The sequence below is a fragment of the Gopherus flavomarginatus genome, chromosome 6 (assembly GCF_025201925.1).
Source record: "Gopherus flavomarginatus isolate rGopFla2 chromosome 6, rGopFla2.mat.asm, whole genome shotgun sequence".
NCBI classification, from domain to species: Eukaryota; Metazoa; Chordata; order Testudines; family Testudinidae; genus Gopherus; species Gopherus flavomarginatus.
In genome coordinates, this window is record NC_066622.1 from 41,813,899 (window position 1) to 41,831,397 (window position 17,499).

The 17,499-nt window shown below is 39.3% G+C and overlaps 1 protein-coding gene across 2 annotated transcripts in view; it reads left to right on the top strand.

The window, feature by feature from the left end:
* Positions 1–17,499, top strand: part of CENPP (centromere protein P) — a 294,323-nt gene that overhangs the window by 30,151 nt on the left and 246,673 nt on the right. For both annotated transcript variants that reach the window (XM_050957900.1, XM_050957902.1), the window contains exon 6: positions 9,193–9,289. In XM_050957900.1, coding sequence (XP_050813857.1) covers positions 9,193–9,289 — 97 coding nt within the window. The remainder of the gene's footprint in view (positions 1–9,192; positions 9,290–17,499) is intronic.

Below are 17,499 nucleotides of genomic sequence, written 5' to 3' on the forward strand. Positions count from 1 at the left end.
CTTACCATGCTGTATTAGGAGGAGAACATCACCAGACAGACATTTAAATTGTTTTATATAATAAAACAACAACGTTATGTATTCTGGATATTTTTCCTCAACAGCAGACATATAATATTTTAACAAAACAAGCATATGCATTTTTGAATGTAGTTAAACATTCATGTTTTTTAAAATCAGCTTTGTTTTTGTAAAATTTTTTTAACTAAAATAGTTAAATAAAATGTATAAAAAAATTAAATCGACTGTATCAGCCAGATCAACATGAGAAACTTAAAATATTGGCTTCTGCAGCCAACTCAGTTGTCTTCACCTTCATTTTCCTGTTTGTTCATCATCTGGAAAAGAAAAGCAAGCTTTCCTGCTTTTTCAGGTCCAAAACGATTTCTCAATTTGGAATGAATTAGTCCAAAGTAAGAAAATATTCTTTCTACACTGGCAGAAGAAGCTTCTGCTGTTAAAAGTGAGATTATCACTTCAACAGTCTCTGAATCTAAATACTTAAGTGACTTCCACCAGTTCACTAGTGTGACTTTCTTTAAAACATCATCAGCAAACATATATTTCTTGAATGGTTCACCCTTAGCTCTGAAGTTGAATATAATTAGCATTACAGAGGGATGATTCCTGGATGTCGATGTAATATCCACTGAAGGTTTGATCCGGGTACCGAGTATTGAGAATATTTGCAAGAAAATGAGCTGGAGATAGTGCTTGTCCCATTTGGTTTTTTTTAATGTTTGTAATGTAACTCTGTCATTGCATATTTCTCTTTTTAAGATCTTACTCAGTTCCTTCCAAACTTCAACAGTGTCAGCAATAAAACAGCTATTTCCCTGCATTTTATTCAGGGCAACGGAAATAGGCTTCGGGGTGTTCTTGGCATGTGTTCAACATTTCTCTTAAGCCCAATGTTGAGAACTTTGGCTGTGACCGTGCCATCTATTTTTTCTGATTTTGTTCACAAACTCATCAGATTGGGCCAATTCCTGATATAGTGCTCAAAACAGTGCACTACTGAATTCTGTCACATGTCTTGTGGGAGAGTTAGCTTTGTTCCTCCCACTTCTTTCAGAGCAGCTGCTGCAAAGTGGTTGTTACAGAAATATTTTGCAATTTCAACAACATTAGCCTTTATTTCTGGAACACTGAATTCTGGCTAGGAGGTGCATGAAGTGAGCACTACAACCAAATGTTATTAGCTTGGGTCTCTCTTCACTCTCTTCTAAATAATTTCTTGTCATCTTATATACATTTGTAGCATTGTCTGTGACCAAGTTGCATACTAGACATTTGAATTTTGTTCACAGTTTATCATAGCTTTTACTGCTACTTCTTGTAAGTATTCTGCTGAGTGTGCATTTCCTGATGTATCAATTGTTTCTGTAAGGAAGACGTTCCCTTCTTCTGTTGTCACACGAGCACATACAACAGGATCATTGTGGACATTGTTCCACCTATCAAGACTCAGGTTAACAATTTTATCCTCTAGACCTTTTGCACACTGCTCAATTTCTCTTTCATACACTTTATCCAGCAATTTCCCTGCAACATCTGCTCTATTGGGTGGACTGTATCCTGGTCTTAATGACTGAACCATGTTAATGAAGTGTGGGTTCTCAATAACACGGAAAGGAGAGTTCGTTGCACAAACAAACCGGGCAGTTTTTTCATGAATTACCTCTTTTTATCATCTGCTGATTCTAATCACAAACTTATTTATGGTTGTTCTGTGGATGATCGAGATTTTTTTTCCTTTTTGGTACAGGTGATATAGTGTGGCTATGTGACATACATGATGTGACTGAAACACTATCATTGGCAGATAACTCTGAAACTATAGAAGATCATGGTGATCTTGAAGGTAGACAGTCTTCAGAATCCTGTAGGTTAAGGATGGATTCTCCTAAACAAAATAAGTTAGTGCAGTTCATTAATTATTACCATACTGCTCATTTAGTATTACTCATTGCATTCACTGACACTCAGTAGTACTTTAAAGGTAAAATTGTCAAAGGAAGATCTGGCTATTTATTTTTTATCACAACTGCATCTAAAATGAAGTACTATAGAATAACTATATTTTTTGCTCAATTATGAAAATTTAAGAACAGTGCAGAAGGAAGAAAGACAGTCTTTAAGAAAGCAGTATGAAATAAATAAGTTTACCAACTTGAAGATCCTGCATGTTCAGACATGTTCCTTTCATCATCTTCAACACAGCTTCCTCCTGAGAAGGAACACTTCTCATTATGTTGTTTCTTTCGGTCAACCAGACCTTGCATTTCTTTGTTGCACTGTTTGCAGTTTACACGCATGCCTGTCTTACCCACAAGTAGAGGCACTTCATTAAAATATTCCCAAACTTGGTCTCTTTTATGGCCTGCTCCCATTGTAGGTTTTCCCTTCTAATGAGAGAATGGTATGGTAGATCTCAAATCAACGAAGGCTACACTCAGAAAGGCCTCAAGACTTCTGGAATATGCTGCTCAAACAATTTCACTTTTGTTTCTACTGCCTGTCCCTCCCTTCTCACATTTATCTCCAGACTTCTTCTTCTTGTCCACATCTATTCCGCCCCCAACAATCTTGTATTCATTGAACATTTTGAGACTTTGCACTTTTAGAGAGAGGTAAGGGATTGACTCTGTGTACACAAATTTGCAGAGGGACAATAGATCTGTTATTTCTCACCTCTCTATATATATTTATTTAATTATTTTAAAAAAATTATGCTTTTTACAGGCATGTTCTCTCTGGAGCCACAAATCCATAGTTTGAGAACTACAAAACTAAGCATCTCTAATGGTATCTTCTATACTGAGCACAGAATCTCATTGGGTAGATAGAAAGATTAGCGTAAATAATCTATAGAGAAGCCCCTGGAGCCCCATAAAATTCGATTCCTAATCCATGAACAGGGCCAGCTCCAGGCACCAGCACAGGAAGCAGGTGCTTGGGGCAGCCAATGGAAAGGGCGGCAAGTCCCTCAATCCCTCTCAGAGCGAAGGAGCCGACGCTGAAGAAAGAAGCGGTTGGCAAAGCTGCCACCGAACTGCTGCTGATCGTGGCTTTGTCTTTTTTTTTTTTTTCTTTCACTTCACCGCTTGGGGTGGCAAAGAAGCTGGAGCCGACCCTGTCCGTGAACTATGTGAACTCATTTACAAAACTTTTCTTAAACATTACATGAATATATTCTCATAGTATAGAATTAGAATTTGTAATCCTCTTCCATGATGAGATAGCTTTGAGCTATAACGTATCTTAATAAAAACTATCTTTAGGTAGATTTTTTTCCCTCAAAAAGCATTTTATCAAAAATTTTATCCACTGTGGTACCACATATGTATTAACTACATATGCTAAACAATCCATTCCACCTCAGCCATGATGCTGAGAATGTTTCCCGAACCTGAAGAAGAGCTCTGTGTAAGCTCAAAAGCAGTGACTCTCAAACTTTTTTTTCTGGTGACCCCTTTCACATAGCAAGCCTTTGAGTGCGATCCCTCTTATAAATTAAAAACACTTTTTATATATTTTACACCATTATAAATTTTGGAGGCAAAGCGGGATTTGAGGTGGAGGTTGACAACTTGCGACCCCTCATTTGATAACTTCCTGACCCCCCAGTTTGAGAACCCCTGCTCGAAAACTTGTCTCTCTCACCAACAGAAGTTGGTTCAATACAAGATATTACCTCTCCTAGTTTGTTTCTTTAATATTGTGGGACTGACAAGATGAACAACACTACATACAGCCTATAATGTAGGTGGGCTTGGCAGAATTAGATTTTGTTAAAATAATTTCAATGGATAATATCAATGTTTATTTTTAAGCAGTTTGCTCTAGATTTTTTTCAATTTAAATGTTTGCCATTTTGCAAAATTACAAGGGGCAGACAGTAGGTGGTCATTATGCAATGACAGTAGATCTTGTGATTCAAAAAGTTACATCACATGCCAAAATTTACAAAATAAGTATCCTTAAACTCTAAAATTTTGAGCAGCTTTTTTCTTACTTTGCTGATTTATAAATCTGTATTATCTATGGAAATATATTTTCATTTGTTTGTGGGCATATAGTGAAATCAACATTTACTAAGATTTACCCATAAAAATCAAATCCTTTCAAGCCTAAATATGTTAGTCAGAATCAAGATACATTTAGATCTGCATATAATGACTGAGATACATATTTTAAAAAAGTTCAGGGTTTCATGTCAACAGATGTTTAAGCCAGACTAGAAATATAATGAGCATCTTGTAGTCTACCACTGTGTTCCATTGTCAAAAATTTTTACCTAGCTTGTGCTTACTGCTATTTGAAGATTGCAGGCCTTGCTGCAAAATATTATATAATCTCATTTGGCTGTTTTACAGCTATTGTTCTCAGTGGGATTAATTCTGTCTGAAAGAAATTCTAGTTAAAGTTGAAAGACTTAAGAAAGGGAAATTTAAGAGAACCCCAAGCAGCGGTACATTGTCACTCTCCCCTCCCTTACTCCCTCTGTGAAAGCAACTGCAGACAATCATTTTATGCCTTTTTGCCTGGGTTACCCATGCAGACGTCATAGCACAGCAAGCATGGAGCCCGCTCAGCTCACTGCTGCTGTTGCGAGCATTGTAAACAGCTTGCGCGTTATACTGCTTTATGTGCAGAACCTGGCTAAGGGATGGCAGCACGAGGACCATTGTGATGAGTACATGGACACAGACGTTCCCGAAAGCATGGGCTCTGGCAATTGGGACATCATGGCGGCAGTGGGGCTGGTTGATACAGTGGAACACCGATTCTGTGACCGGCAAACAAGCACAGGCTGGTGGGACCACATAGTGTTGCAGGTATGGGATGATTCCCAGTGGCTGCAAAAGTTTCGCATGCGTAAGCCCACTTTCCTGGAACTCTGTAAGTAGCTTTCCTCCACCCTGAAGCGCAGGAATATGAAGATGAGAGCTGCCCTGACTGTTGAGAAGTGAGTGGCGATAGCACTGTGGAAGCTTGCAACGTCTGACTGCTACTGGTCAATCGGGAATCAATTTGGAGTGGGCAAAACTACTGTCGGGACTGCTGTGATTCAAGTAGCCAATGCAATCACTGATGTTCTGCTATCAAGGGTAGTGACTCTGGGAAATGTGCAGGTCATAGTGGATGGCTTTGCTGCAATGGGGCTCCCTAACTGTGGTGGGGCGATAGATGGAACGCATATCCCTATCTTTGCACTGGACCACCTTGCCAACCAATATGTAAACCGCAAGGGGTAGTTCTCAACAGTGCTGCAAGCCCCGGTGGATCACGAGGGATGTTTCACCGACATCAACGTAGAGTGGCCAAGAAAGGTGCATGACACTCGCATCTTTAGGAACTCCAGACTATTTGAGCAGCTGCAAGAAGGGAATTACTTCCCAGACCAGAAAATTACTGTTGGGGATGTTGAAATGCCAATAGTTATCCTTGGAGAGCCAACCTACCCAGGAGCGGCACCAGGGTTTCTGACGCCCTAGGCGGACGGCCATTTCGCTGCCCCCTGCAGGTCCAGTGGACCTACTGCAGTCATGCTGGCAGACAGTCTGCTGCTGGAAAGGCTCTGGTGGACCTGCCGCAGTGATGCCGGCGGTCGGTCCACTGGTCTAAAGACTCCTGTGGACCTGCCGCAGGTATGACTGCAGTAGGTCCGCTGGGGCCTTTAGACCAGCGCACCGTCCGTCAAAATGACTGCGGGAGCTCAACCGGACCCGCGTGCCGCCCCCCGGCAAAATAACGCCCCCCCAAAATTCTGGCGCCCTAGGCCATTGCCTAGGTCGCCTAAATGGTAGCACCGGCCCTGAACCTCCCCCTTGCACCCATGGCTCATGAAGCCATACACAGGCAGTCGGGACAGTAGTAAGGGGCAGTTCAACTATAGGCTGAGCAAGTGAAGAATGGTGGTAGAATGTGCCTTTGGACATTTAATAGCTTGCTGGTGCTGTTTGCTGACTAGATTAGACCTCAGCGCAACCAGTATTTCTATTGTTATTACTGCTTTCTGTGTGCTCCATAATATCTGTGAGAGTAGTGGGGAGATGTTTATGGCTGGGTGGGAGGTTGAGGCAAATTGCTTGGCTGCCAATTTTTAACAGCGAGACACCAAGACGATTAGATAGAAGAGCACAGGTAGGTGTGCTGTGCATCGGAGAGGCTTTGAAAACCAGTTTCATGACTGGCCAGGCTACGGTGTGACTGTTGTGTGTGGTTTTTTCCTGATGCAACCCGCCCCCTTTGTTGATTTTAACTCCCTATATAAGCCAGCTGTTTGAATGACAACCTTCTGTTGATTGGGTCATCATCTGGAGTGCAGTGGCTGGGTGCCCTGGGTTCCCCCACTGCGTTCTTGGGTGTCTGGGTGAGGAGGATATGGAACTTGGGGAGGAGAGCAGGCAGTTGCACAGTGAATTCAGCGGTGGTCTGTGCTCCTGCTGGTTTTCTTGCAGCTCACCAGACGCCTGAGCATGTCCATTTGTTTCCCCATTAGCCTCAGCTTTGCATCCTGCCTCTTCTCATTGCGCTCACTTAATGCTTTCTTTGACTCTGCCACTGAATGCTTCAGTGCATTCAGCTGTGCCCTATCAGTGCAGGAGGACTGCATGAGCTCGGAAAACATGTAATCGCGAGTGTGTTTTTTTTCACCTTCTAATCTGTGATAACCTCAGGGATGGAGATGTTAGGGGGAGCATAGAAACATTTGCACCTGCAGAGGGATAAAAAGTGAGAGTAAAATTTAAGATGATACATTTCTGAGAACAAAAGAGAGATTCTTTCACAGTGAATCAAGCAATTCACAGCCGACAGCACATGTGCTTTAGGTACAAGGTTGCATTTTTCCTTTTATTTTGAGCGCCTACCGGTATGGTGACACATCACACATGGCTGGGCAACAGAACTTGGTTTCTAGACAGCCACAGTAAGCCAACAGGTACGCGGGTTTGGCTTCCAACGCCTTGATCAAATATAGGAATGTTTTCAAACTGCAGTGCCCTCCTTTCCCATAGCAAGCTATCGTGGTTGGGTTTGCCATTTAAAAGGAGTGGCTGTGGTTTTTGGGTGAATGTGCGGCACACACCTCCCTCCACCCCTCCGCATGGCTATTTGGGATGATCCCTTCACCCTCCTCAGGGATGTTCCCTTTTAGCCAAACACAAACAGCCCAGCGTGAATGGGGTCCTTTTACTGTTCCCTTACAAAAATTCCCCTGTTTCAGCCAGGTGACCATGAATGATATCACTGTCCTGAAGCTAACACAGAAAGATATACACCAGATATTGCTTGAATACAGTGAAAACCCAGGACCATTCGCTCCCATGCTTCGTGCTGCAGTGATTCCAGACTATTTGCTAATGGCTTGGCTTGGTAAAGTGTCCTACCATGGAGGGTGAAATAAGGCAGCCCTCCCTAAAAACCTTCTGCAAAGGCTTTCAGAGTATCTCCAGGAGAGCTTCATGGAGATGTCCCTGGAGGATTCCCACTCCATCCCCAGACAAGTTAACAGACCTTCCAGTAGCTGTACTGGCCACGAATGCATCCCAAGTCTTCAGGGCAAATCAAACATTAAACACTATTGCTTTTAAACCCTGTACTGTAGTTACAAATGTGCACTCACCAGATGTGCATTCATCTGTTTCCTTTAGGGCTATCTCAAGCTAAACATCTGGGGACTCCTGACTTATACTTAGAAATCTTCATGTGTTAGAGTTCAAGCAGTATAGCGATGACATTTCTTCTGGTCAGGGATTTTTATTCCCTTCCCTGCACCATTCAAACAAGTGTGGCACCTGTCTCCTCTGTGTATATGTGCACAGGCAGTCAGCCAAGTCTTAGTCCTTTGATGCTTTACAGTGGCTCATTTGATTTCAATAAACTTTCTTAGGTGCAGGACGAACACTTAACAATAATTAATGCGTCTTTCCTGTTTGATGAGTTACAGAGTTATAGAGGTATATCAAGTGTTTCCATTGTAAAACTTTATACCATGGGCTACAGATGTTATAGGTAAGATCAATACATGCAGCATTCTACAAGTATTTCATCAATTCTAAACTCATTCTTATCAACTGAACATCTATTTTAACAATGCTAACACAGAGATATGCCAGGCAGGTTTCCAGATATGCATTTGTCTGTGTTCAGTGAGGCCTGGGGCCTTGGCATGGGCTGACACCTGATATGAAGAAATACAGGCTCAGGCTAATATAACTATGCCAGAAATATAGGAACATCTCTGTTTTAAGTTAAAATGCATGTTTTGATTAATAGAATATCTTGTTGCTCCGTAGAAAATCCAATTTCTAGGCTAACTTGAGCAGTTGAACATAATACACGCAGAAGTTGAGAACTTGATATTGATTGTGTCTCAAAGATGTAGTTGAGTTGTGCAAAGCCCAGTTAATAGTTGAGAAAATCATAGTAGTCTTGGGATTAAATATTGGTCCATATGACTAGAAAGTAAGGTGTAGGGGGTGGTATTTTCTAAAAGTCTTGGAAAATACTTATGCTGAAAATAAATTGTTGCATTGATATTGCAATGACTAATGTCATGGTGTTGAAAATGACCTAATGACCCCTTGATTATTGCTCAGATATACTATAGTCATGAAGACTGTATTCTGGTGGTCCAAGAAAGTGAGAAGAGTCTCTGTTGTTATAGAGATTTGTGTGAGAGTATAGGAGGAGAGAGATCTTACTTGAATCCTTAAAGCCCCTAACGCTGGGTGCAGAGGGCAGGAGTCAAGGTTCAGAAATATGAAATCCAATATAGATTAAAATAAAAAATGACCATACCTAAAAGAGGAGATGTAATGCTAAAACTATATACATTTCTTTCTTATTTGTTTTTATATCTTTCATTTTGGTAGGATGTTCCTTGAGTCTCATATTTTCTGTTTACATCTTATTAGCAGTAGTACTACAGAAATTTTAAAAACTAACATCTCTATCCTCCAGTAAGCACTGCAGAGACACCCATTGCCTTAAATTAGCTTGTATGTGGAGGGTTCTTCTATTATGCAACTTGTTGCAAGTTCTCGACTTAAGAAACAAATGTCATGAATTTAGCTATAAATTATTTAGCAGAAAAAACTCATGTCATATATACTCATCATAGATGCTTTTTACCAGAGCTGCCTGAAGTCACTGCATAGATTGTTCTTTTTTTTCCTACAGTGCCGAAGAACGAGGAAACCTTTTGCTATTTTTCAGAAGCCTTTCATCCTTTGCTGAGTGGTGTGAACATCGCAAATGCACCTTCAGACATTTCAAGGTAGTGTGTGACAAGACATTCTGTATACTTCATCCCTTATCATTCCTAAGTGTTGATATTAATAAGAGTTTTATTATGAAAGAGCAAATTGAACATAAGTATTACTCTCCATAGCACTTTTCAGAATAATAGAACAATTTTAATTTTGAGTAGAACTCACTTTTTAATTATACTGCTATTGAACTTGAAATTGGAGGAGAAAGAACATTATCCAAAGGTTTATAGACTTACTGGCTATTTTGTGTCCCATATGTACAAAAGGCAAATTCTTTATTAATGTGTTATTTAAGTTGATTTTGTCAGCATTTTTCATATTCTTGTTCAGACAAATTGCAGCCTGATTAAATCAAGTGTAAATGCATCAGTGAAATTTAAAATACTGTGCCAACTGCAACCTTCATGTAAGTGGGTATTTCTCTGGCTAGTTGGAAGAAAAGGGGTGTTGCCCTTTTGCAGCAGGTGGGGACAAGGAGGCAAATTTATTAGGATGGACAAGAAGGTCAAGAAGCAGTTGGGGCCAGGTCCGGAGAAGGTCGGTATTTATGTTCTGTGCAGACATGGTAGAACCTCTCTACCAGGATGAGGGTGCCAGCATGACTGTAAAAACATCAGTGAGATAGGAAATAATATTTGTATCTGCAGTGTTTTTTGAAATGTAGGGCATCTGATGTTTTTAAGTGGTGAAAATAAGCCAATCTTTTAGTAGGTAATACAACTGAGATTTCTTTTCAGAATAACTAATGCAAAATAATATGTCAAAATAAAGCAACATTTGTAGGCTACGTCACATCTAAACCCTGTTTCTCAGCTGTGATGAGCCATAATTTGGATTTCAGCCTCTCAATCTTTTCATATCTTGGAAGACAACATTCACATTTGGAGCTGTTTTATATAGGCAGGGGAACAATTGTCCCTTAATTTTAATTGGAGAATACAATTAACTTTAAACTATAGTGTTCTTCAGTTAGTTTACTTCTTGCCATTGTTTTGTATAATTTTTCATGTAAATAATAATTTGTTCCTTAGTGGTGTTTGTTTCATTCTTCTGTAGTTTTATTGGGAAGAACAGCGATTTAAGTTTTAAAAAATACATCAATTGGCAAAATATGTACTCAGCATACCATCTCAAAGTAATAAAATTTATTATTCCCTGAAATTTTTGTTAAAAAAATTAATTTCAAATGTTACCTCTTGTAGCCAAAAAGAAAAAAGGTTTAACCAGCCAACCATAAAATAAAGAAATAGACAAGAAAAAAAATTGAGTAACCTCTTCGTACCAGATATGAACCTTTCACTGTAGTCCAGGAAAGAAGAAGATTCCAAAGATATAGCTACACAACTTGAGAACAGACTCAGGGACTTCCTCTTTTTTGACAGGATATTTTACATGCTTACAAATTGAAATGGTTGTTTATGCACAATCTAACCCTGAAGCTGATATTCAAATGATGTATCTTAATTCTGTCGTTGCTCAAGAAAACTCCCATTGCTCCTTGGTAAAGCTGGAAGATTTCTGCCCATGTGTAGTCTATTGAAAAAAACATAGTAAAAGCCAATGGAAAATTTAAGAAAAAATGGAATATTTGAGTCAACTTTTCCTCATTTTTATGGATATTCTAAAATTTATTTTACATATTTGTATTGAGATGACATGGCTGTTGATATATGCATAATTACTAGCCTGGGAGGTGATGTTAAAATGTGTCTTGAAAGTGGAAGAAGCATATATATTGAGGCAAAAATCAGCTCAGCAAAGTAGTGGAATGATTGTGGATTCTGACAGAATGATTACAGATTTTGTCAATTCTACTTTTATATGTTAATGCAGGATAAATTATGTTGTAGTCATGTTCACAGCTGAGAATTTAAGATATCAAAACATGGGTAGTTCTGTAACAAAATGTAAACCAATTTGTTTCTGTAATATTGTTTATTTTTCAGAGGACTTAGACAATAAAAATATAGTATTAGTCATAGTAAAAACCAAAAAGTCACAACAGTAATTTGAAGTCTGAGGTCCTATAAATGCTGTTAAGTACTGTATTTGCAATACATAATATTGTTGTAATAGCATAGTTATAGCATAGCTTGATAACTATTCAAATAGCTGTCTGTAATGCCAGTGAAAAAGCAAACAGAAAAGAACTTATCTAAACAAAAACAACATATTCATTAAATGAAGAGATAGCAAATTAAGATTTATTAATGGAGAATGTACCTGAGGAGGGCTTGTGTATGGTAAGGTTAACACTAGTTGGATATTATGTGGTTCAAGAGAGAGTAGGGGCTTAAATTCATTAAAAGGTCCAAGAATAGCTATAACTTTGCTATGAAAGAGGTGCCATTGAGCAGAATTGTGAAAGTGAACTGTGATCCTGTACAGTTTTCTTACAAGCCATGGAACTTTCATGGTAATACAATTTTACTTTATTTTTTTTTCTGTAAGGTTTTAGTTGACATTTCTAACTGTTTAAAGGATGTTCTGCCATTGAATAAAGTTGTGTGATGGCTTTTAGGCCATGAGAATATTTTTTCTTGACTGAGAAAATAGCCTGAACCCTCTTAGAAGTATTTCTAATTGATTTTTCTTATTTTTTATTAGTGTCATAAGTGTGCTAGGTATTTGAATGAACACACAGTGCTTTTCCCTTGTTTTTTTAATTTCAACATGCACAACTACAGTAGGCATATTCCAAGCTCGTTTAACTAACTTATCAACATTTTTTCTTAGCCCCAAGATGACAAATAGATAACATGGTAAAAATTTTAAACTATAAAAATTATTACACACAAAGAACATTACTTGCCTTTTTAAATACTTCCCTAAATCAGTTTTACCACTTCTTTCTTATTAGGGCCTTGGCTACACTGGCACTTTACAGCGCTGCAACTTTTTCGCTCGGGGTGTGAAAAAACACACCTCTGAGCGCAGCAGGATACAGCGCTGCAAAGCGCCAGTGTAAACAGTGCCCCAGCTCTGGGAGCGGGGCTCCCAGCGCTGCAAGCTAATCCCCATGGGGAGGTGGAGTAGGTGCAGTTCTGGGAGAGCTCTCTCCCGGCGCCGCAAGCACACTCGCACTTCAAAGCGCTGCCACGGGAGTGCCCCCGCAGCAGCGCTTTGGAGTTTCGAGTGTAGCCAAGCCCTACTTCCTTTCCTGAACAGTCATTTTCTCTGAATTAACCTCAGTTCAACCTAAAATCTGCTGTGTACTATTACTTTTTTGTACCTTTAGCGTAATTCTTTTACTCCTTTAATATCTTCTTTTATGATTACAAACACACTCTTTTATATCACTGTTCTGTATTGTTCCTCCAGTACATTCATAGCGGTTTTTGCTCATGTGATACTCAACTCCTTTGCTTTTGTTGCTCTTTCTAACTCCTGTTAACAGGGTTATGAAGAAAGCTTTCAATCATTGACGTTTCTCCAAAAATCAATCTGACCTCAAAATTCTATCATTCAGTCTCTTAGTAATAGAATTAACTGATCACACATGGCTAAAATATGATCTAGCCTCCTTAGTTAAACATTTTATGTACCGTAAAGGCTGTTGGTATTATCATGGAAGTTCCTTGCTAGTATTCTTCCAGCTAGTGCAGAACCCTTCCTAGGTACACTCAGAGGTACAGTGCAAGAGTGGCACTGCACATGCTAGCATGGTGGACCATTTGCTCCTGGTGATGTTGTGGTAATTTTATCGTGCTCAGATATCTTCTGTCCACCATGAAATACTCTACCTTTTTCTGTTTTCAGTTGTAATGTAACTATGGAGACAATCTGTAACCCAATTATTTTCTGATGTGTAGGGAGATTTCCTAACTGTGTCCTGGAGCAAGAATGTGGTGGGTAAAGATTAATATAATCTTTTATGATATGAAAAAGAAATCTTTGCCATCACTAACTGATCTAGCAACTGAGTGATCATGCCACCCTGAAGTGCTCTAATCCCAAGTATCACTGTACACACAGTTATTCCTGTTCCTCTTTGGGGTCTTATACGAAGAAGCAGAAAGAAGGAGGTAGGGGAAGACATGAGGGCATATGAATCATTGATGCTAGGAGCTGCAATGATGCTTTATTGGTCCTTAGTTCATGTGTGTAAATTCCATGATAGCAGCCATTAAGTGTGTAACCTCCATGAATATAGTAACTTTCTACAGTAAATGTCAGTCATTCCAAAATCCATTTTGAAGTTAAAAAGGGTGCAGGTTTGAAGATAATTACAACTTATTATTCAACTCTTTTAAAAACACTGGCAAAGTGAACTTTTTTCTTCCCATGTTTTGTAACAGTGTTTGAATAACGATAGAGCTGCATGCATTCTTATTCTAAGCTGATCATTTTTAAAGCTTAAAATTTAACAATTAAAGAGATATTGTCAACATGATGTATTTTAAAATTGACTTTTAAAAATTTGTTACCTGTCAAAGCACCTTGCACAATGTAACTATTGCTTTTTTCCCCGTCTTTTTCTGTTATGATATTTTAAGGGGCTTCTCATAATCAATTATGTCTTTACTAAATGACTGTGCATGGAAATAGTGAAACTGACTATTGACAAAGTGTTGTCAAATACAAAGAGAGCACAATTGTGTTTGTGTTTTGTTTTTGTTTTTTGTTAATTTGCAATTTTTTTAATACTAAGTGTTATGATATAAATTGACTGTGGCCCTTTACCCAAAAGATATTTGTGCTGTTGAACATATTGTCATCTGAAAGTAAGATTTTTTTCCATTATGCCTAGAAAGACAGGAGAGACAATTTGTAGATACAAAAAAAGTATGCCTCATGTATGAAAAATCCAAAGTTCATATGGAAATGTTGGTCCTACAATTCCTCTTGGAGCCAGCTTTCAAAATAATTTCCTTGTGAATTAACTCTTGTATTTTTCCAAAGCATACATTTCTGTTTGAAAGAATATTTTCATTAAAGATTAGTTTTAAAATGGATAATTAAGAGAAACTAGTAAAACATATAAGACAGACCTATTAAGCCAATTTCATCTCTGATATAAGTGCATTGACTTCAGTGGAGTTAGATCAGATTAATTTGACCCATTTTGTTCAAATGAATTAGTAGATTATGAAGAAATACTTTTTTTGACCAAAAATGTATTGTTCATTAAAAAGTTTTTGTAGTTTTCATATTTAGACATATAGTTCATTAGAAGTTTGGTAAAAATACATATTAAAAAATTTGGAAAAAATCTTTTATAAAACCCTGAGATCTCACTAAGATACTACCTCAGATTATAATTTTTTTGAAAGCCATTTTCTCTTCTCTTAGTCCCTGAATATTACATGCAAAAGACTTTAATAATGAACATCTTGAATAATAAGGAACAGAAAAGATTTGCTTGCTTCAATTCTTGGAGTTTATGATGCAAAATATTAATGTTAACTAATAAGTAGTAAACATAACAAATTGAACACTCTTTATCCATCAGTATGACAAATGTAATGATTCTAAAGTTACTTTCCTGTCTATGAAAAAAATTACTAGAAGAGGGTTAAGAAAAACATACTTTTTGGGGACCTTTTTTACTTTATCAAGCATGCTTAATGAGTATAGACCTGTTAAGAGACTTAGAGGACCACTTGGTCTTGACAACATTGTGATAATTTTACCAGATGTATAAGGAATGTTTTCTGAGATAGGAGAGACAGCAAGAGGTTCAAAGGTGTCACAAACAGTCAGCAGAAAAAATGATAATTTGACTGCTAAGGTATTTTTTTGACTTTACTATTAATGCACCTAGAGGCAGGTGAGCAGTGGTTAAAATAGTACTGTTAGTATGGAAAATAAAAAAGGATACACCTACGCTAAAAATAAAGATTGGTACAGTATTCACTTTACAGGAGACATCTTAATCTATGGGCCTTGATACAGCATCACCATTTTGTCTGTTGTATTAGATTTTGTATGAATGTTATGACCAGATGACGTTGCACAGTATCATACTGAAGCCTTTTGTTACAGGTTCATATTTGGAAATAATGACAGTGTTGCTTATGGTGTGTTTTATTGTAGTATGAAGGACCACTCTGAAGATGAGATTTTTGTTTTGATGATTTGTTGGAGGGCAATAAAATATTAGTAAGTGGGAGACATTAAAACAATGGTTTGGAGGGCAGTTTTTTATTTGTTTCAAATGTCTGATAAGGAATTTGGGACAGCTAGCTGGTTGGGTTGCCACGAGTAACCAGTTTGTTTTTAGTAAATGCTGCAAATATGTGACAGTCTCCGTACAAATATTTCTTTTGGGGTTTGAAGCAGTCACAGGTGGTTTTTGTTAGTTGCTCATTTATAGAACTTTCTCTTTTAAGAGCCATAATAATTTCGTATTACTAGACTGGAAGATCAAGCTTGTTTGAATTTTGTACACAAAAAATGTATAGTACATGGATGTTATGTAGTTGGTAGGACTGTATTTAAAACTGTTAAGTGATATATGAACTGATGATTGCAGTAAAATGTTAAACTGACACAAAATGCAATGAGAGTTATGTAGTCAGTGTCTGATTTTAAAGCAAGCAATCAGTAATTATCACAAGAAAGTACAGAACAGTATACCTGGTTGGCTTCTTAGTGAGTTTATAGCATGTGAATAAATTAATAACATAAATAGGCAGATGCAGTTGTTTTAAAGTGACACTGTCAAACATTATAGTTCCAAAATGTAACTTAACGTAAGAATGTTGTAATCTCATAGAGATTGTCCTCCAGATTTTAAATATGTAAATTTTAAAGTATATAACTATCACTCCCACCTCTGAAAGAGGAATTAGTTTTAAGTAGAATTTTGATAAAAACAATGTCTTGTAAGCCCTTGTCTCTTAGATTTTAGTTACCAGTGTAGCTACGCCACTATCATCACTAATACAGACTCACTGCGCCAGTCCAGTGCATCTACACGAGGGGTTTACACTGGTGCCACTACATCAATGGCTGAAATTCTAACATAGGCAAGGCCATTTGCTGCTGGTACAGAGGATATACAATTTAAAGTAACACAATCTGCTCTCAGCTATGCTGACATACAGTATCTCCTCACATAACGCTGTAGTTATGTTCCTGAAAAATGCAACTTTAAGTGAAACGATGTTAAACGAATCTAAATTTCCCAGAAGATTTAATGTAAATGCAGGGGGTTAGGTTTCAAGGAAATTTTTTGGGGGCAGACAAAAGGCATTATATACTGTACTGTACTGTGTTGGGGAGGTGCCCCTGGCTTATCCCTGGGGCTCAGGGCTGGGGGTGCAGGGTCTTGGAGGGAGTTAGGGTGCGGGAAGGCGCTCAGGGTCACCGTGTGGGAGGAGGCTCAGGGCTGGGGCAGGCAGAAGGTGCAGAACACTTACCTGGGGCAGATCCTGTTTGGTGCAGGGGGTGTGCAGGTGGCTCTGCATAGCGCAGCACCGCTCCCAGAGCCACGATTCTGGGAGCTGCCTCCCCCCCGGCAGGCAGGGCCACCTGGTATGCAGGGGCTTTAGGGGCTGCAGGGCCCTGGGCTAAGGGGCCCTGGAGCCCTGGCCTGCAGCTCTAAAGCCTCTTTTGGAATGTGGCCCTGCGAGCATAGGCCGTAGGACTCAGGAGGAGCAGGGGCAGCTGCACAGTCAGCGGCAGGAGAGAAGTGGCACTTTCTCCTTCAAAGCGCCGCTTCTCTCCGGACGGCTTTGAAGGGGAAAGCACTACGTCTCTCTGGCCGCTGGCTGTGCAGCTGCCCCTGCTTCTCCATGGGCTGGAGGACTCAGGAGGAGCAGGGGCAGCTGCGCAGCCAGAGGCCGGAGAGAAGCAGTGCTTTCCCCTTCAAAGTGCTGCTTCTCTCTGGCTGGCTTCCAGAAGGGGCTTTAGAGCTGCAGGCCAGGGCCCAGAGCCCTGTGCCCCTGCGTTCCGGGTGGCCCTGACTGCCGGGGGTGTGGAGGCAGCTTCCCTGCTCGCTTGCTCCCTGCCTCCCTCCCTCCATCACAGAAAGTGCTAAGCACTGCCAAACAGCCATTTGGTGACGGGGGAAGCACTGGACGGGAGGGAGGAAGGGAGAGGAGGAGGCCTAGAAGAGGAACTTGTGCAATGCCCCCTTGTAAAGTCAGCCAAATGACGTTATAAGGGAGCATTGCACAACTTTAAACAAGTATGTTCCCTAATGGAGCAGTGACATAACTTTGAAACAACGTTAAGCGGGAGGATGTTAAATGAGGAGTTCTGTATCTTA